At 40.2% G+C, this 20,710-nt stretch overlaps 1 protein-coding gene across 3 annotated transcripts in view; it reads left to right on the top strand.

Annotated features, from left to right (window-relative positions):
* Positions 1-19,174, top strand: part of KIF26A (kinesin family member 26A) — a 224,270-nt gene extending 205,096 nt beyond the window's left edge. For all 3 annotated transcript variants that reach the window (XM_073609728.1, XM_073609726.1, XM_073609727.1), the window contains exons 12-16: positions 2,000-5,210; positions 6,447-6,637; positions 11,245-11,265; positions 13,651-13,801; positions 14,957-19,174. In XM_073609728.1, the coding sequence (XP_073465829.1) occupies positions 2,000-5,210; positions 6,447-6,637; positions 11,245-11,265; positions 13,651-13,801; positions 14,957-15,135 (3,753 nt within the window). In that variant the 3' untranslated portion in view covers positions 15,136-19,174. The remainder of the gene's footprint in view (positions 1-1,999; positions 5,211-6,446; positions 6,638-11,244; positions 11,266-13,650; positions 13,802-14,956) is intronic.
* The last annotated feature ends 1,536 nt before the right edge of the window (positions 19,175-20,710 follow it).

The following is a 20,710-nucleotide window of genomic DNA, read 5'->3' as shown; positions in this document are numbered from 1 at the left end:
AGCGGCTGGCTTCTTGGACCACTCCTTAACAACCAGCTATTCACTGTGCCCTGATTGAAAACTTTGTCCAATAAAAGCTTAGAATGCGCTCGGCGGGCAAACATCTTGTCAAGCACTCCGCAAATTCTGGTGTTTGCAGAACAGGCGATGTTCAGGCAGAGCTTTTGCTCGGCTCGAACTATTCGCCCAACTCTACTCCTGAGCTGTCAGTTTTTTTTTCCTTCAGTCTTGCTGGGTTGAACGAAAACAAAAAAAAAAAAAACCTACTAGTGTGTGCTAGGCTTTAGTAACATGTAATATATACACCCTGAATATGGGTGTAACATGCTACTAAAAGTGACCTTATCCTTTTAAAGTATAGAAATAGCATAATCAGAGATATTCAACAGGAAACTAAAACCACATTAAAGGGTCAGACCTCCAAAAACAGTTTAGTAAATGCTGGTGAGCAGTGTTAAATTTGACGTCAAATTTGATTTAGTTTTAGTCATGGTCTTTTGACTAAAATGCCATTTTAGTTTTAGACGTATTTTAGTCGACTAAAATTGAATGGGTTTAGCTAAATTGTAATGCATTTTTTTAAAATATTTCTATAGAATTTCCAAACTCATATACTCCTGGAGTAAAAAATTTATAACATGTAGTGGGGATGGGGAAGTAAATGGGAGTGAGGGAGTGCACAGAGCAGAGAACTGATTTGGGAAGGCTGTTATTTTATACTGTGCTAAGCACTGCTACCTTGCTGGTCAGGGGGCTGGGGGTTTCAAGGAAAGCAGAAGTTCAAGTGGGTAATGGTCCGTCCCTCACATTTCCATTCCGTTTTCGTTCGTTGACAAAACTTGGAATTGATTTTCATCATAGTTTTCGTCAAAAGACCTAATTAGAATTTTTTATTTTTGTTTAGTTTTCATCACTGAAAACATGCAGCTGATGAAAATTATGACAAAAATATTGTAATCTATGAAATTAACACTGCTGTTAATTTCAGGTGGTTATAAACCACCTGACAATTCCTTATATCTCTTAGGGAAGCCTGGAGTTTGCAGAGATGGCTGGAAACACCCAAAACTGCTAAGGCTTATAGGAGGAGAGTCCGTAATTATGGCAGGGAGGTTTTGTTGTTAGGGTATCTTTAGAAATATAAACCTTAACCTCTTGGTTACACGCAAATATGCTGCCTCTTAGCGGGTGGGCCTTGGAGCAGAGCTGTTGCATATTTGCATGCATTAGTGCAGAAAGAGCTGTGCTGAGAGCACGCACCCTTTGCCGCTTCGGGAGCACGCACCTGATCGCCGCTTCGGGAGCTTTCCGGTCATGTGACCACCATGGCAGTCACATGACCATAAGCCCCACCTTCCGATATTCTAAACACTCTAAAGGGCTGGCAGGCGCCAGCTCCAATGGGTTAAAGAAGCCAGCAGCTCACCAAGCCCCATCCAAAATGAAAATGTCACATTTTGTGGTAGTCTGATTCTTTAAATGAATAGAACATCTGCTATTATCAGTAACAGACCATTATACAGTCATGAGACATACAAGAAAAGGCTGTATACGTTGTGTCAGCATTCAGTGCTTTATTAGTCCAGGTGAGACAAACATCCCATAAAATTCTGCTGCTCACTTAATGTGGTTTACATTTAGGCCCATTATTAGGGCAAAAAGCATCATGGAAGGAGAAGAATTGGATTGGCTATTTCACCTGAAACAATAAAGCTGCATTGAACATTGACAAGCGTGGTGACCATGTTCTCCTTCCGTGTTGCAATTAATCTCTCTAGCAACCTTTGTCATGTCCCTAAGCTAGTTACAATAACCTGTGTGCTCTTTCATTCATATGGATGCTAAATGGGTTTAACAATTTGTTTTTCTCACTTTATCACTTAGTTCACCATTTATAAATTAATATATCCCCACAGTCACACCCACACAGAGATTAGTAGACAATAAAAATATGCAGGTGCCAATTTCTAATTGGGTTTTTTTCCCTTCTGTCTTTTAGTATGCATCAAGCTCATCTGGAGGAGAAAGCTCCTGTGAAGAAGGTCGCGCACGAAGACCGCCACACATGAGACCCTTCCACCCAAGGACGGTAGCACTTGATCCAGACTTTCCTGGGTTGGGAATGCATAGTGATCCTGACTATTCCTCCAGTAGTGAACAGTCCTGTGACACCGTTATCTATGTTGGTCCCAATGGAGCGGTTTTGTCTGACCAGGAGTTAACAGACAATGAAGGACCTCCAGAATTTGTTCCCATCATACCTTCGCTTCTTAAGAAAAGAAGCAAAGACAACATATCAAGCCTTCGAAGTGCTGATAATCATTTAAAATGCAACACTTTTGCCGAGCTACAGGAGAGACTTGAGTGTATTGATGGCAGTGAGAATCCTTCCAGGTTCCTTAACGAAGAAGCTCTCTCAGTAGCTCTTTCTACTAAAGCCATGGAAAATGCACACTCTATGCCAGTACAGGAGAAACCACCATATTCTCCCAAGAAAGGGCAAGTAAGTACTGCTTCATCTGCTTTTTCACAAAATTGTTCAGGATCAGAAACAAGTGCACCTCATCTCATATCTGATCAGCCTCAAGAACATGCCAAAGCCGAAAATACACGTATGGACTGTTTCTTAAATGGAGATCAGCTGACAATCACAGAAAGGCAGAAGTGTCCACTGTTAAGTGCTGACAAAAATAAAGAACAACCAAAACCATTTGCTGATTCATCAGTGAGAGAAAAAAGCCTCCTTACAAGAAGACCTCTACCCAGTCCTGCACCACCACCTCCTCAGATGAACTCACATGTGACCTCAGAATCAAGCAGTGGTGTCAGAACTCCTCCCATTGGCATGAGCAAATTAAGAAGTCAGGACAAGCACAATTTAGTAGGCAGCACACTCCCGGTTATTAGTAGCACTCCCAAACAATCTGGTCCAGTCGAGGTACGCAGGTTTTGCTCAGCAGTAAAAAGCAAAGGTTTTGATCGTGATATCTTAACTACCACAGTGACTTTGCAGAAGCCTGTTGAACTTAATGGAGAAGATGAACTTGTTTTCACTGTTGTAGAAGAGTTGTCTATTGGTGGTATTCTTGACAATGGTAGACCTTCTAGCGTCATTAGCTTTAACAGTGACTGTTCTCTGCAGGCCCTTGCCTCTGGCTCTAGACCAGTCAGTATTATTAGCAGTATTAATGATGAGTTTGATGCCTACACATCACAAATATCCACTGCTGGTGTCAACATTGATATTGTGGTCCCCTTGGCAGAGGATCAATGCACAGTCAGCAGCCGACGCTCATCCATTAGTTCATGGCTGAGTGAAGTCAGCATTTGTACAATTAGAAGCGATGGAGCACAGAACTGTGACACTTTGTTTCCTCAAATGACTAATAAAAGCAGTGAGATTGTAGATTGCCTGAATTTGGATTCAGAGAACACAAATGTTCAAATGGACCAGAATCTCAAAAATTACCTTAATGATAGTGGGTTTTGCTTTTCCGAAATGGACAGTGAAAGTATTGGTTCTGGTCTGCTTTATACTAGCAATGAGAAGAGCCTTAAGACCTCTGAGCTAACCAAAGCTATGCCAAGCAGTTATCAAGCAACTAGCCAGACTAGAGCTTGTAGCACCCGGGGTACATTATCATTTGACACAATCCACTCTAGTCTTCCTCGGAAAAATAATTCTACCTCATCTGTTACACACAGTAGTGCATTGAATGAAAAAGAAGGCACTTTTGAGGACCCTTGGACAGCACGAATGGATAATTTCTTGGACGGAAGGACTGAAAATCAGCCACTTTCTTCAAAATCTTCCATTCTGGGTACAGACAATCAATATAAACAGAGTTCAAAACTTGCACAAACTAGCACACCTAAGGCTCTGAAATCCCAGATGATGCTGGCATGCTCACAACGGGTGGTGGATGGCTGTGAAGTGGATGCCAAAGCTGCCACCAAAAAGACAGAACCTCTTACAAAAGTGCCACAACTTAGGAGAGGTGCCACAACTCTAGGAGTTACAACAAATTACAGCTCTCAAACTGAACATAGTACTAAGGGGGGGTTGGATTCTGTTTTTTCTGATAGTAGTTTAAAATCATCAGGGACTAAGAAGAACTTGCCTCAAAAAGCAAGTATGCTGCCAAGACCTGGTGGGACAGGACCCCCTGCACCCCCTGTACGTAAATCAAGCTTAGATCATAAAAATAATCCGCTACATTCAAACAGCCTTGGTAGGTTGGAAGAGTGTAGCCGGTCTGCTCTGAATTTGGAAGAGGACAGCGAAACACAGATCAGCAAAGTAACTAAGAATGACCATTCGCTACCAAAAGCTGTATCCAGCTTAAAGAGTAAGTCCAATAAATCAGAATATGTCCAACGCTATGGAAGTCACATGTCCCTGGAAAGATGTGATAGTGTTGCATCCGTGGGCTCGAGAACTAGTGGGCCTCGTGATAATACTAGTGGAAATAGTATTAACAAAACAAACCGAACTGTACCAAGGCTTGGGGTTCCATCTGCATCCAGCATAGTTACCTCACCATCTTCCTGCAATCCCACCACCAAAAACAACCAGGCTAAAAGTTCACTTTCTCAAAAAGCAACAACAAGCTTGACCAAGAACCGTAGTCTTTCAACCAATGGCTCAAAGTCTCTTAGCTCTTCAGTGAAGTCTTTGAACCAGTCTAACGGGAAAGGTTCTGGTATTCCTCCTAGTGGGAAAGCAGTTTCCAGATCTGTACAGTGCATCAGCAGCAAGTCTGCCAGAGGAACCATTATGGGGACTAAGCAAGCCTTAAGGGCAGCCAACAACCGCGTCAATGAGTTGGCATCTGGCAGCTCTGGCAAAATAGGTCAACTTCGGGGATCGACGGACTCAGACAGTGGAAATGACAGTGGTGTTAACCTTGGTGATGAGAAATCACAAACACCTGTTTTGCCATCACCTTATAGCAAGATAACAGCCCCAAGGAGACCCCAGAGATACAGCAGTGGTCATGGCAGCGATAACAGCAGTGTTCTCAGTGGGGAGCTGCCCCCAGCAATGGGTAGGACAGCCCTCTTCTATCACAGTGGGAGCAGTGGCTATGAGAGCATGATCCGTGATAGTGAAGCCACAGGGAGTGCCTCTTCAGCTCATGACTCAATGAGCGAAAGTGGAATGTCGTCATCTGGACGGTTGAGGAGCTTAAAATCTCCAAAGAAAAGAGGTATCCTTTTTTTTTCCTTTTATGTAGCATGCTTATGTTCTCCTATTTCAGCAGTGTCTGAAAGAAAAATCTCTTACCTCTTATAAGTGTAGACTTATAAAGCGAAAATATTATTTCTCTGTTTAAACAAGCTAATACCATTCACAAATATGAGTGTAGTGGTACCTATATCTGTGCAGAACTTGAATATGTGACATTGTAATTAACTTTGCCGTGCAGCTAATTATTCCATATTATTAGTCAACTGAAGCTAATTACAGCCTTCCAGTGGCAGTTGCTGTAGTGATATGTGAGAAAAAACACGAATTACTCCCATTTTAACCTGTAATGCAATGATTTGTGGTTAACTTGAATTAAAAGGTCAGTTTATTGAAAAAAATGTATTTTACGTAGTTACCGGTGGCGGCTGGTGATAATTTGTTTTTGGTGGGGGGGGCGTGGCAAACTGCTCCCACAGCCAACCCCCCCCTCATTGGGTAACACGCAGCACCCCACCACCCCCCCCAGCAGTCCGGCCGGGTCTGGAGCATTTACCCCATCTATGGCCCCATCTATGGCGGGCAGCTCTTCACCCAGGCGATGGGTGGCGGCTTCCCCTGCTCTCCTGCAAAATCACGGCGGCTTCCATCTCCTCCCTCCTCCTCGGTGGCCAATCGGAACGCTTCTCCTTTCAGCCAATCGGGGAATGGCCCACTTTCTGATTGGCTGGGGAAGAATCAGTGTGAAAATACCGAATATTCATTCGCTATTGTCACACAACTGGCTCTAATCACATGCTTCAACCCCCCCCCCCCCGATTGGAATTCATGCATATGGGGGCCACACATATGGATGGGGGGGCGGCACCTGTGCGCCCTTAATGGACGGGCCTCCCCTGGTAGTTACAAGTGTAACCTGGTGGTTTTAGTCGGTGCCCGGCTTTCTAATTCTTGTATCCATAAAACCTCACCTGTTTCAGCTTTCCAGGATATAAAAATAAATTAGTTCAAAATGAATAGTGGGAACTCCTTAGACTGGGCAGCGTTGGGGTGCCAGACCTGGGAAATCAATCCCAGGTATCCAGAGTAGAGTCTATGGGAGATATAAAACCCTGTTATATGGTTTAACTCTCCAGCCTCTACCAAAAACTGAGCTAAAGGTTTTATGTGGACTGACCTTTAAATACTACTTCATTTCTGGTTATCTCTTTTGAATTATACTATTTTTGTGCTTTAAATACTTCTACTTTCTTTAAAGGGCTTCAGCGCAGAAGATTAATACCAGCTCCACTCCCTGAAGCCACAACAACAGGCAGAAAGAACAATGTCACTGGTCAGTGGGTCGACCTGCCTCCTTTACCTGGCACTTTAAAAGAACCCTTTGAAATTAAAGTCTACGAGATTGATGATGTGGAAAGATTGCAGAGGCACCGACATGAGGAGACAGAGGTGAGTGGTTAGTGGTCTAAGACTAACTTGTAGTACCAAGGTCCCACTGAGACAGTTTTGTTGCAATAATAAAGTTAAAGACAAACTCCAGCACTTTATCATGTTGACTGATGGCATAGTTTTCAAAAAGCATTGCAGGGGAAGCTTTCCTTAGAAGGGAAACCCCATTTTACTAGAACGAAAATTAAAAACAAACGAAAGAAAGGTAAAAAATAAAATAAAAACACTGAATCTTTTTACTTGATTCAGTCAGAAAGTGAAAAGATTCATTGAACAATTGGATTGACACCTATACATCCAGCATTTGGTGCATGGGAATGCCGTTGATAGTGTTTTCTTTCCACAGAGAGGGTTGCACTTTTTGTACAGTTTTAACTAGGGATGAGTGAGAAGAGGTCCTCAGTGGCCCTGAAACATTGCTGTTTTTGGTGGTGAACAAATGTTTGTCTTTAACTTCCACTTTTGGTGTGTTGGTAAAAACCTGCTCTGGAACCCTCTAAACGGAACCCTGTAAATTAAAAAAAATAAAAATTCAAGCAAATTTTCATCTTAGCAGCTCATTGAACAAAATTGAGAGTTACTGCTTTAGTAAAATTTTGCTGACTGCGGAATTGATAATTTTACTGTGAAACCAATTTAGCTAATATCACTCATCTCTAGGCAGAACTGTCCTTTTAAACTACCAATGGTGTTTAGTAAAATGTACTTTAAAATGTCATTCACAGTTTCTGAAAATTCACTGTGTAATACATTTTAATTCCAAGGTACACATAGCTGAAATCGAAAAACAAATCTTGAGATACATACGAGTGAGTACAACCTACCTGCCTAGTTCTTGCTGTTGGGCACAAGTAATTCCCATCCATCTAATTAGCAATCTGGCGATTTGAGAATCCTTGTTTGCGATGGAGCTTTGAAAGTCTCCGACACACCCACAGCAGCATCCTTTCCATCTATCGCATAAAGCAAGCCTAATGTAAAACAAAAAAGTATGAAGTTGTTTCTTACAGCCACCATTCATTTTCAGCTCTGCCTTGAGATTTGAAATTTTGAGTGTTAATACCTAGTAGAATCGTGTACTCTCAGCAGTTAATTAATGCAGAAAGTTTGGAGTTAAGATTGATACCCTTTATTAAATGAAGCCTGTTAAAGGTCCTGAAAGCTTACATGTTTGATAACTTAAAAGAGAAATATGGGAATTAAAAAAAAAAAAAATTATTATACTCACCTAAGTGAATGTGGGGTCGGTCTATCCTTTGTCTGTCCCCTGCTGCCTCCAAAATCGAGAACCAAGCAATGAAAGACCGCTGATCGATCAGTTCTCGGTCTTCAGTGAGCAGAGCCGATGAGTACTGCTCTTTGCTCTGCGCCTCCAGCGCTCACAGGGATGCCGGGCTGTCAAGTGGGCAGGAGTGGCTGGTTCAAGCTCTCAATGGCACACAGAGTCTGAACAAGCTGCTGGTCATCTTGGTAGATCCCAACATTAAAATCAGGCATCAGCTGACAGTGCACTTTAGCCGGCTGAATACAGGTCACAGGAGTGCACAACATTTACTGTGACCTACAGGAAGAGTAGGGCCGAAAGAGTTTTGGCCCTTCTTCTCCTTTAAGTTGGCCAATAAAAGGATATCAAACACCAAACCTTCTTCAGTGTGAATGTTGATCCAGTTAGAGAATGGATTACACAGCTCAGAAAGTACACTTCCAGTGACCCTGTGAGGTGGTTTCTGCATTTAGGTGCAATGGATAAGATAATTCAAGTTTAGGTAAATCTGGTAGCTTGCTTTTTTTTTTTTTTTTTTTTGCACAGCTGCAAACGTTGCTGGATAACAATAGTAGCCCAATTAACATGTTATCTGAACTGCTCTGTAAGCTTATGCCTCAATGACATTATTTAAGTACTCTACATTCTCACATTAACCAAGTTGGGCATGGTCAAAGTGGCTGTTTGTGGGTAGCTAAAGTGGTACTTTAAAGTGTTACTAAACCCAGTAATATGAAAATAGTTCATCCCCCCCACCACCACCACAGTACCCACAGCTTATAAATCTTATTTTTACATTAAAATATTGCCACTATATCCCTTTCTGGATGATCTGTATACCACAGTCAGTGATAAACTGCTCAGTTACTCCAGTGCTGAGAGTTCTGGTAGGAGGAGATTTCCACTTCAGTCTGTATACACGCCCACAATTGTGAATTGTAAATTGTGAATTCAATATAATGTAACCTGGCTATCTCTGAGAACAAGTAAACATTCTCTCCAGCATAAAAGACACAACTGAGCATGTGCAGGTTGGCTACCCTGCCTGTATTAGGTGGCCTTCCCCAGATAGACAGTGCAGGAGGGAAGGATCTGTGCATACAGGATAAAACCGCCTTTTTACACAATGCAGAGGATTAACACCTTAAGTTCCACAGTGAGTATAACAAGCATGCAATGCTTCATATACAGATAGATTTTACTGTTGTGGGTTTAGTAACACTTTAAACTGAACTAAGTTGGAATGAATAAAAAAAAAATAGCAAAGAGGAATTCAGAAATTGAAAATTATATTTAGAAAATGAAACTGAGATTTGCACCCAGATAGTGATCCAAGAATTCCTGGGCAATTTTAGAATCTAGCTGCAATGAGAATGTCACAGTTGCTGGTTTTATGATTCATATGTTGGGGTGCACTTAGCAAGGAAGATTAAAATAATTGCTTTGCACAATTAATTGTGTTTAAAGTGATGGGTGTTCTGAGCTGGGAATATCAATGAACAGCTTACGAGCGGGCTTTAGCTTCTGATCCAGCTCAATAGCCGTTTATTACTCTCTTGCATTGGGATCATTAACTCTTTATGTAAATCATATCAAGCTTTTCAGTTAATGGGTTATTAAATCAGACATTGTTAGTTTGATTTAGTTGTAAGGATAAAGTCAGTGATTTTGTTTTAGTTTTTTTTTTCTCTAAGCATTAAATGAGATCCCAAACCACAAATCAAGGATATTTATATATAATATTAAAGTGGAGTTCCAAACTTTTTTTTTTTTTAATAGATAAAATTACCCCCCCCCCCCGGTTTGTTTTTTCACAATCGGCCATCTTCCAAAGTGTCCCATTTTCTGTAGTTTTGCAGCACTGATCACTTACTTTGTTTGCCTTTTGCACAGCACAGCCATCCTGACCATGTGAAGCTCGCTGGGTCTCACTTCCGGGATTTGGTGCATGCTGGGTAACCAGAATGCACCTCCCGATCTAGCACATGTGCAGTGCAAAGGATGCTACCAGCCAGCGATGCCCATTGACTCCTGGGATTGGTGACACTCATCTCTCAGGAGCCAATGCGCGACTGGAAATGACGTACCTCGCTCTGGCGAGGTACACAGAAAAAGGATCAATATGCCTTTTAAAATGAGGTAAATCACCAGGAAAAAAAATGCCAATGCGTTCTTAACATCTAATTATGAAATGGATGGGGCAAAGTTTGAAAAGTGGGTGGAACTCTGCTTTAAATATTGGTTGTCCACTTGTAGTTCTAGATCCCTTCATGTACCTTTTTGTTACAGGTGGATAAAAATCAACTAGTTAAATGTACAGAAGCAGTGCATGCTTTGTAGTTTATCCTTCCTGGCTACATAGTATGCATGGAAATGAGAGAACTGTCTGCCAATGGTTTACCAGGTTATATATCTATATGGTAGTCTGCAACCTTCTCAAAATCCTTTTGGCTGATGTTTGGGGAAAAGGTTGGTTAGAACCAGTGGCATAACAGCTGCCCTAGCAGCCCATGTGGCTCCTATGGGACTTTGGTAGGAGGAGGGCCTCGGTAGACTAAACTATGAAGTTTCTAGTATAGAAGGGCTAAAATCAGTCCTCAGAAGAAGAAGGGTTTGCTTAGTTTTCGTGGCAGTGAAAACATATTGCCCTGTAAACTTCTACAAGCTGAAATTGACCTTGTATGCCTAATGCAGTCACAAATCACAGGGGTTTGACATTTTACAAAAAAGAAGATAAAGTTTAAGAAATGTGTATTAAGGTTTTTTGGGTAATTGTTGTGGAAGAGCATTACCATTTTGTCATACTGGAAATTTTTTGCCTATTGGATCCAGTCATTGTTCAGGTATTCAGGTATTCAAGCAGATAGATACAAAATCCCCAGTGGAAATTCCTCCAGCATGGATGGATAAATCTTTGCCTACGTGGCTAGTCTTACTTCCCACCCCATTAAACTATAATTTGTAGTTATGCCCATGGTTAGAACAGTCATATAGGCTACTTTTAAGACAAAACCAGTAAGTGTGCACAATTCTTCTGCGCAGGTCAAGCTGCTGTTCCTCCAATTCATACCGAGCCATGAGCCTGAGCATTTTTTTATAAGATTTACTCGATAATGTTATCCTGTTTGGAGGTCTCCGTTATAAGTTATGCAAATTGAAATCTAAAGAAAATGGCAAACTAGTTAGGGGAAGCAGTTTGCTAAAAGTTGGAGCTTCTGTGTACTGGTAACAGGGTGCCCACATTACAATTCAATAGATATTTTCACATATTTGTTTTCCTTGTGATTTTTTTGCCTTTCTGCTGTGGATTTGGCTAACTTACCTATTTTTGTTTTATTTTCAGACTTTTCAAGATATGGAAAAGGTAAGAATCTTTCAATGACAAAACTATTACTTACATACTTAAATATTGAAAAACACATGCCTATTAAATGAAAAAAAAATTCTAACTCCACCATTGACCCCAAAGAAAGCAAAAAAAAAAACTAAAATGTGGTCCAGTTTGCAGAGGGGAAAAAATATTTACTAATTCCAGAAGATATTCTGATATTCCCTGCATCAGAATTGGAAAAAAAACTGTTTTTTTCCTAAAACGAAACTACTAGTTGCCATTTTTAGAAACACATCCAGACCAGTAGTGAAGTAATTTGCTGAGTTGGATAGAACCATTTGCTATGTAAAACTATTCCATACATCAAAACTTTTACTGCAAAGAACCCGATCCATGCGTGAAAGTTAAACTTCTTTTCCTCCAGTTGCAAAGTACCACGTTTTTTTTTTTTTGTTTTTGTTTTTTTGCAGTGACAGCTTGCCACTGAGTTTATTATCGAGACCATTTATGTAGCCATACAGATTTATTATCTTTTCCCTAATCTGTTAATCTTTCCTCATGCGTAAAGTCACCCATGCCCTTTAATAATATAGCTGACTTAAAGAGGACTGTAAGATAAATACTTGTGAGCCATTTTAACTGTCACATGATTTGTATTTGAGTCTAGTTATTGTGACTCAGTCATGCCTGTCAAGAAGATGTTTCTTTGTCCAGCTTTATACTCTCTTGTGTCACCTTTGAACTGCAAACCTGCTCAACGGATAGTGATTGGCAGTGCTGTTTGAATCATAAGGCTGGATGAACACAATTTCAGATCCTTTCAAATATATACATTCTAAAATTTCAGCCTTGCATTAAGCGCTTTGCCTGGAGTTGCAATTTAAACTTCTCTTAAAAAAATGTTCATTATCAGCTTTTAACCAGATATAACTCGCATAATAGCCTCATTCTATTTTGCTAAATGTGATATATATCACATTTGTGTTTTCAAGTCCATATTTTTACTTAATTGCCTAGTTCCAATTATAATTTGAAAAACAAAATCTGTTTAAGTAGTTGGTTTTTAATCTCTGTCCATTTAAAATGGATTGGAAAGCTGCATCTCCGTATACCATCATTTTCACTTAATTATCTCATCTGTGAGTTTTTGTTTTGTAGTTAATAAGTTAATTAGGATAGTTGATTTATTTAAAAAATGCAACGACACTATGTATGTAAAAAGGGGAAAGCGCATTCTTGTTTGCAGTTAAAATGTTAAGTAATTAGTCACTGATCGAAAAGAGAACATTTCAGATTTTGACTGGCTCTGAAACAGTTTAAATTACATTTTACTGGTTGGCAGTGATCTAAATAGAGAATGAGAAAGAACATAAATATATTCCTGCCAATATATGTATATTTGTGTAAGGGAAATCGCCCCTCAGACAGTTGTCAACAAAGTGTCCCCATTGGAAGACTTCCCCTCTTCTATTCTAATAATTTAATTTTTTCTTACATTGACTCCAGCTGACAATGGTCACAAGCACAGGCAGAGAGAGCAGATCTCCAAACTGGGGACACAGAGAGCAAATAAAACCTGAACACAAAGCCTCCAGTGTGGGATCCCAATAGACTCCACACTAAGCTTTACAGCATCTCTACGGAGCCTCTAATTACCTCAGTAGTGCCAGGCTTCACAGTACAAATCCACATAAAGGAAGATAGTCAGTGCATGGATTATCAGTTTCTGAGGGAGTCTTGATGCCTTTGTGGAATTCTTCATTTATTTTACATTATGGAAAAATTCAGTTGCAAGCTACAGTTATGGCGATCCCTGATGGGCTTTCCCATGCAGAAGTCTGCCTGTCTGTTGCCAATCTTATGATTTAGCTTGTCATCTGAGTTGCAAATTACTTTGTGGTGGACCTCAAGGGCTTTACCATGAGAAGTCACCTTGTCTGTTGCCACCTTTACTTAGTCTATAATATTAGAATAGAGATTTTTTGGTTTACCATCAAAGGGTCAGCCCATACAAAACTGATATTACAGTAGTGCGTGAACGTTAAAGGGTCAAATTGCCAACTCTGTGTCATATTGGTAAAATATTCCCATTAGATTTCCTGGGTCACTTCCCCCAGATCATAAAACCCTGTTCTTCCCACTTTATTCTACATAAGGTAGCATAAATTAAGCAACCAACAGGCTGATAAAGACTCTCCATCATTAGCTGCTGTGGATGGGTGGTGTTGGGATCTCCCCAGTAGAGACCCAGAATTGTGGATTGAAGTTTAACCACCCCAGCAATTGCACAAAATCAGATTTAGGTGGACTGATATTTATCACAAATATGTTTTAAGCATTTCATATTTTTAAAAAGGTATATTTTATGATTAAATATACTACTATATGAAATTTAATTTTCTTTCTATTTATTTAAAGGGTCTAATGTACTTTAACACTAAACTGAAGGTTGCAGAAAGACGACAACAGAGAATTAGAGATTTAAAGGCAAAGCATGAGCTGTTAAAAGAAGAGCTGGAGGAGACCAAGACTCGATTGATGATGGATCCGAACAAGTGGACAGGACAGTGTATGTATTTTTGGTTATTGGGCCAACCATAAATAATTGACAACAGGTAGCCGGCTTTCCATACAACTAAGACAGTTTTCTGGGAAGATTTCTTTACCCAGGTTCCAATTTACATTCACCTACCATGACTATTATATGGCATTCTCCCTCCATCTGAAGGAGGATGAGTGAAATGCCATTAATGACTTGTTTTGAGGCTACTTGCTCTGGGATGGTCATCTGTATCCTTATATTTGAACTATAGCAAGTCACTGACTTGGAACAAGCACGGGCACACTGCATGTCCCACAATATAAGGAATCTGCCATTCAGCTTTTAGGAAAACATATTGTGAAGATTTTTAATTCTTTTAACAACTCTGAGCTTAAAGAGACACTCACTTTGCCCATTCAGGGCAAGGTTATAGTGTCCCTTAAAGCCCACATCTGATCCACTTATACTCACCTTATCCACACTCCTTTACTGCTTCCCTGCTGCAGTAGTACACCCTGGGTAAGCTCCAGTGCTGGGTAATCCAAGTGGACAAAGTCACTGTTCCTTCCAATAGGAGTGTGTTTGGGCCTGTGGGTTGTCTGCTTATACCTAAGCACAGTCACATGGGGGGATTTGAGCAACAGACTGAGGTCTGTGATAGAACTTGGAGGTGGAGAGGGGGCATTAGTATTAAATGTATCTTTACCAATAAGTACTTTACATAAACTTACCCATCCCAGTGGGTACTTGAAAAGCACTGCCATTTAATAATGGATGCAAACTTTTATAAAACCTATTTATATTAAAGTGAACTTGTGTTTTGTCCTGTGGGGACAGCAACTGGTTCACTCGAACGCCAGCTCCACCAGCAACTACTGACCTTCCTTAGGTTCCCCTTGCTACTGTGTACTCTCTCCAAGTCATGTCTTGAAGCTCATAGTGGGCTCTCTCCAGCCCCAATGTGACAGTGCTGGGTGCTTGAACAGGAAATGACATAGTTACAACATTGACACATAGGCGGGAGGATTTCACACCCATACTTGTTTTGCATCGAGTGGCAAATTAATTGGGCAAAGCAATGGTTAATTTCAGGCTGACAATGTTGACAAACCTATATGTCATATGTATATAAATATGCCCTTTAATTTTACTCACACAATACTTTTGGTTTGCCCTTAACAGTTGAGGTGGACCCAGGCCTGGAGGAGGAATCTCAGGAGTACCTAGAGGCACTGGAACAAGTCACAGAAGACCTGGAGCTCTGTGTTAATGTATGCAAATCTCATGTCATGATGGTGACCTGCTTTGATATTGGGATGATCACAGATCAGCAAGATGGAGGGAAAGAAGTGGAAGTCTGAAGGAGATGGACACAGAAGAATATGAACTAATGGACTTGAGAATGAAGATTTTTGGGAATGATCCTGCACAGTGCAATGAAAAAAATGAACAAATGTACATCGGAATGTGAAAATGTAAAATTGTAAAGAATGTTATTGGATTGAAACCGATGATGGATTGTAATGTTTCACAATGATTATGGTGCCTCTAGACGTGGTTTAGCCTACTTGGGCAGTCTAGTTTTGCTTTGGAACCAACTCCAACTCGACTTAGAGTGGCCTCTGTAATGGAGCATTTAAAAGGACCTGAAGCTTTGAAGCCAACTGGAAGGCAATGGGATGCCTGCCCTACTCTAGGCTCCTGTTAAAGGGGTTTTCCACCTTCAAATTGCAACTATAGAGGGAAAGGTTTATGGTTAGAAAGTACCAAGGTTGTTCCAGAATAGTAGTCTGACATAATGACTTTAGACCCCATAGCAGCATGAGTGAGGCCAGGTTTCAAACATTTGCTTGTTTCTAACCTCCAAACCTGTTTGGGCCCATTTACACTACTGTCAATGCATGTTACATATATTGGTACAATGTGGTGCCATTTGTTCTGAATGGCACCCTAAGACGGCTTGACAACAAAATTGCTCTGCAGTGAGCTGCCTAAAAATGCTGTAGCCAGCTTTTTTGGTGCATTATTCATTTAAATGAATAGGCTGCCTTAACACAAAGTGAATTAATGCACCACATTAGTGTGAATGGGCTTTTAGAATGTCTTTACAAAGGCCCCGCTTATTCACAGTCACATGGAAAAGTTTGGCCGGCTTCTGTTGGACGTGCATGCTGGAAAACCAGCAGCCGGTTCCTGATCAGCGCTCTCAGCCAGTGGTAGTGTTCTGGCAGGGGTCCGTCCCCCTGTCAGAACACAATAGCTCAGCGGGGAGATCGCTGAACTAACTTGGCATGGTTGGTACAGCAGCTCGGACCAGAGCCCACAGTTTTTTTGTCATTCAACCTGCGGGGTTAAACAAAAAGAAACTAATAGTGTGCACCCAGCTTTAGGCCTTGTTTACAGCAGATGCAGTGTAATAAAGTCAAAATCCATTATTTTCAATAGGACTTGTTCACATCAACAAGTTGTATTAAAGCTGATCAAAGATGGATCGAAATTCGGCCAGTTCAGCAGGGACTGGCCAAAATTTGATCTATATATGGCCATCCCTACTTGATAGAAGTCGATATAACGAAGTTGTAAAATTTCCATTCAGCTGCAGGGCTGATTAGTGTATTCAGACAGTAGAGGAGTCCCCGCTGTCAGAATACAATGGCAAAGCAAGAGGATCCCTCCATCCACCTTGCTTGTTTGTTTTTTCTGCTGGCTGATCGGAAAAAAAAAAAAACAAACAAAACAAATGACTCCATCCCTGGGCAGCCTGTATGCTAAATCTTTTCAAATTCATATTGATACAGTTCTTACAAATTCACAATGCAGCTAAAATGGACACCAATGCAATGCATGTTAACACATGAACTATAGTGTGAAGCTAGCCACATGCAGACTTTCCAATGACCTTATTGCTTACATGCAAATCCACTCGTCGGTGATCTCCCATTTATGGCCCCAGCAGTAACTGTTATCTCTAGCTAATCTTTCCTCATCACCATAAAAAATAATAGAGGACAATATAGAAGAAAAAAAATCTCTCTTTTGACTCTAGTGTTTCATTGTTTACAGCCCTAAATGGGGGAAGGGAGTATTGCACAATAATGCCAAACTTGCATGTAATGTGCAATAAACCTAGACTTTGGTCACATTGTTAGATCCTCTTCCTTCCTTCTGTAATGAAGATTGTCCATTTTTATGAACTGGCAGTCTATAAAATTGTGGTAGAATTTAGCAACCAATCAGAAATGACCTTTAGGAAGCCTTTGGGCAATATGGCTATATATAAGCAGTTTATGTATTAACACCTTTACCAAAAGCTTTAGATTAGATGGCTCAAGCAGAATATCAGTGAACTTAGTTCCTTATACTTACTGACCCTCCGGGCCCATTCACACCAGGGCAGTTCACACACTGATACATTTAATGCAGGCGTTAAGGCAACCTATTCAAATTAATAGGCTGCCAACAAACTTCAGTTGACCAAAAGTCAGACATGCACCATGGTTGGTGAGCACAGCGCACTGCAATGCACAGTAGTGTTCTACGGCCCTTTGGACCTATGAAATTAATGTTTTGATTCTCTGCCTTTCTTTGAACTAGGTGGAGTTACAAACATATGGAACATTCAGTAAAGACCCTTTACTACTTACATTTTTTTTATAACATACGTTGGTAAAGAGAACCATGCCTAATAAAAAAAAATAATAAAATACATGAACTCTAAAGCCCATATGGGTGATTGCAAGCCCTTGCACTTTTGCCCACTGATTTAAAGAAACAGCTTCTAATAAATGGTGAGGTCTAAGGCATCTTGAGACATTACATGCTAGATAGGGTTTTTAACTGAAGCACAATTTCAAAGCGCAATGTCAATGCTTATTATTACGCTTTGCACATAATTATCAAATAAAACCTATAATATTATCGTTGCTTATGTATGGTAGATGCTAGCGCTGTGTATGGACTTGTTAATTGATAGCACAGAGGCCTAATATTGCTTAGGACAATAGCGATGAAGGGGTCTCTAGGAGTAGTGGTCGACCCATTCAACTGATTACTATTGTTGGAATGCTCCATAGATTTATGGTAGCCAACCTCTTTTTTCCATTGTTCCTTGAGGGACACCACTTCATTCATGAGCTGTGTGAGTTGATCTAATCACTTGCAGAAGGATGTGACATACAACAAAAAGCAACCTAAGCAGTCAACGCCCTCTCCAAATTAAATCCTAGTATCCAAGATGCTCCTTGTCCATTTCCTCAATTCAAGGATTTTTCTTAGTTTTGTGGTATTTGTACTTTCTGGCTGCCCATCATGGGTAAGGCACGTCGATGTCCCACCCATCTAATGAATGAAGCTGTGTACCACAGTGAATGATAGAGAAAATAGAATTTTACTATTCATAGTAAAGTTCATTGAGAGACATATTTCCTATCCCTCTGGTTGTTGGTGGAACAAACCCTTATTAGAAATCTTTTACAGAGAGCCAGTCAACCCATTACAAAGCCAGTGGTACCCTTGGGTGTCAACAGGATCAGAAAAGGAACATGGTTTTTAAAAAAAAAATGTGTGTTTTATGAAAAAAAAAAAGTGCCTTGTTTTCATATGAATTTTTTTATTTTGTTTGGTGCTAAAATGAAAAGCCAGCAAACCTAAGCAGACCATTAAATGTATCAACATTTATATTGTACAGTATATGTAAAATTCCTTGTAAAAAGTACAAAACAGAAACACTGTAGCAGGAGCAATAATTGATTCTGTTTCCATACCTGAATTTGCCTTCTAATTTCACTGAAAAGCTGGTTTTATGCAGCAAAATTTAAAAAAAATATCGTATTTTGTACCTGGTTAAACAAACTACAACAATGAAAAAACAAATTAAACACTTGTATTAAAAAAAAAAAAAATTGCAAAACATTTTTGGAATTCGGTTTTCTACCACTCCATAACCAACTGAAATAACCTTCTTATGGGATTTGCAAGATGGAAATGTTAATTGCAGATGGATGTGTAATATTTTTACTCTGCGATAGTTCCAAAAAGCATGTTAACTGTATTGTTTGTTTGTTTTTTTTAATCTAACGATACTGCTTATGCATTTTGTAATCCATTTTTTTACAGTTTTTCTATGGAAGGCAAAAACTCAGGTCAGACCTATATAGATGCTGCATGTGATGTGTGCATTATTTCTGTTTTGTATGAAATGGCTAAGCACCGACTGCTGTATGATTGCCATTTGCCAAACACTTTGCAAAAGGTTTACGCGTGTATGTATTATTACATTTCATATGGAGTCATATTTTCTGATCATCTTGTTTTTTATATGGGGTTTACAAAACCTTTGTATAAATGTACAAATACCTTACTTAAACTTTTATCTGTGAATAAAAGATACATTTATTAATATACGCTTGGCATTGTTACCTTTTTTCACTTAAAGCAGCCAAAATTAACAAGATAAAAATGATTAGCCCATTAAAACATAAAACAACAAAAAAAAATGTCCTGAAATATTTTTCTTCAATCAGAGGATTTCTCCTGCAGTACTTTTTCTGTGACTGGATGTCCTCAGTCTGATGGCAAGCATCATCCAATCCACTTGGTCAGGTCTGGGTCATCCTGGACCTGCCCCCCAGCCTGTGACTGGACAGTGAAAGGAGAAGCAACACAGTGATGAGCTTATCTCTCTGTCACTTTGCTTTCTTCTCCTGTCAGCATATGAACTCATTGGCTCCTTGTACTCCTACCTCCTTCCACACTCCAGTCCTATTCTACAGGAACTTCAAGAGGTTGATACCAAGTCACACTCAGGTACTTCTACTGCTTGCATTTAAAAATGCATTTCATGATGTATTAATGATTACAGAGCTAAATTTTTGTCTTTTAAAAAAGTATTCATACTCATTGAAATTTTTCACATTTTGTAATGTTACAACCGAAAACGTAAATGCATTTTATTGAGATTTTATGTAATAAACCAGCACAAAAGTGGCACATAATTGTGAAGTGGAAGGTAAATGATAAATGGTTTTTGACATTTCTTACAAATAAATATCTGAAAAGTGTGGAGTGCATTTGTTTCCAGCCCCCTTTACCTCTGATACCACTAATTAAAATCTAGTGGAACCAATTGCCTTCAGAAGTCACCTAATTAGTAAATAGAGTCCACCTGTGTGTATAAATTAATCTCAGTATAAATACAGCTGTTCTGTGAAGACCTCAGAGGTTTGTGAGAGAACCTTAGTGAACAAACAGCATAATGAAGGCCAAGGAAAACGAGACAGGTCAGGGATAAAGTTGTGGAGAAGTTTAAATCAGGATTAGGTTATAAAAAAATATCCCAAGCTTTGAACATCTCATGGAGCACTGTTCAATCTATCATCTGAAAATGGAAAGGGTATGGCACAACAGCAAACCTACCAAGACATGGTCGTCCACCTAAACTGACAGGCCGAGCAATGAGAGCATTCATCAGAGAAACAGCCACGAGGCCCATGGTAACTCTGGAGGAGCTGCAGAGATCCACAGCTCAGGTGGAAGAATATGTCCACAGGACAACTATTAGTTCACACTGGGATGACTTGTCAGGTGACTTAGCCGCCTGACAAGTAGCGTCCCGTTCTGTACAATGGAACAGTTCTAATCGGAGCGACGCAAGTCGCTCCGACTTAGAAAAAGATGCCTGTACGACTTTGGGGGCGACTTGCATTGACTTCTATACAGAAGTCGTTTTGCAAGTCGCCGCTCCTGTCGTGTCCAGGTCGCCTGAGGCAGTCGCGCTGTAAGTCTGCTGCCTCGGTGTGAACCGACATTTAGTCGTGCACTCCACAATTCTGGCCTTTATGGAAGAGTGGCAAGAAGAAAGCCATTGTTGAAAGAAAGCTATACGTGCCGGTTCACACTTCTGCGCTCTACGAGTCTGCATGTGATTCGCACCGCAGT

This window comes from Aquarana catesbeiana, linkage group LG13 (genome assembly GCF_042186555.1).
Source record: "Aquarana catesbeiana isolate 2022-GZ linkage group LG13, ASM4218655v1, whole genome shotgun sequence".
In the NCBI taxonomy this organism is placed as follows: Eukaryota; Metazoa; Chordata; class Amphibia; order Anura; family Ranidae; genus Aquarana; species Aquarana catesbeiana.
Note: the sequence above shows the minus strand (reverse complement) of the source record. Positions and strands in the feature narration are given on the sequence as shown.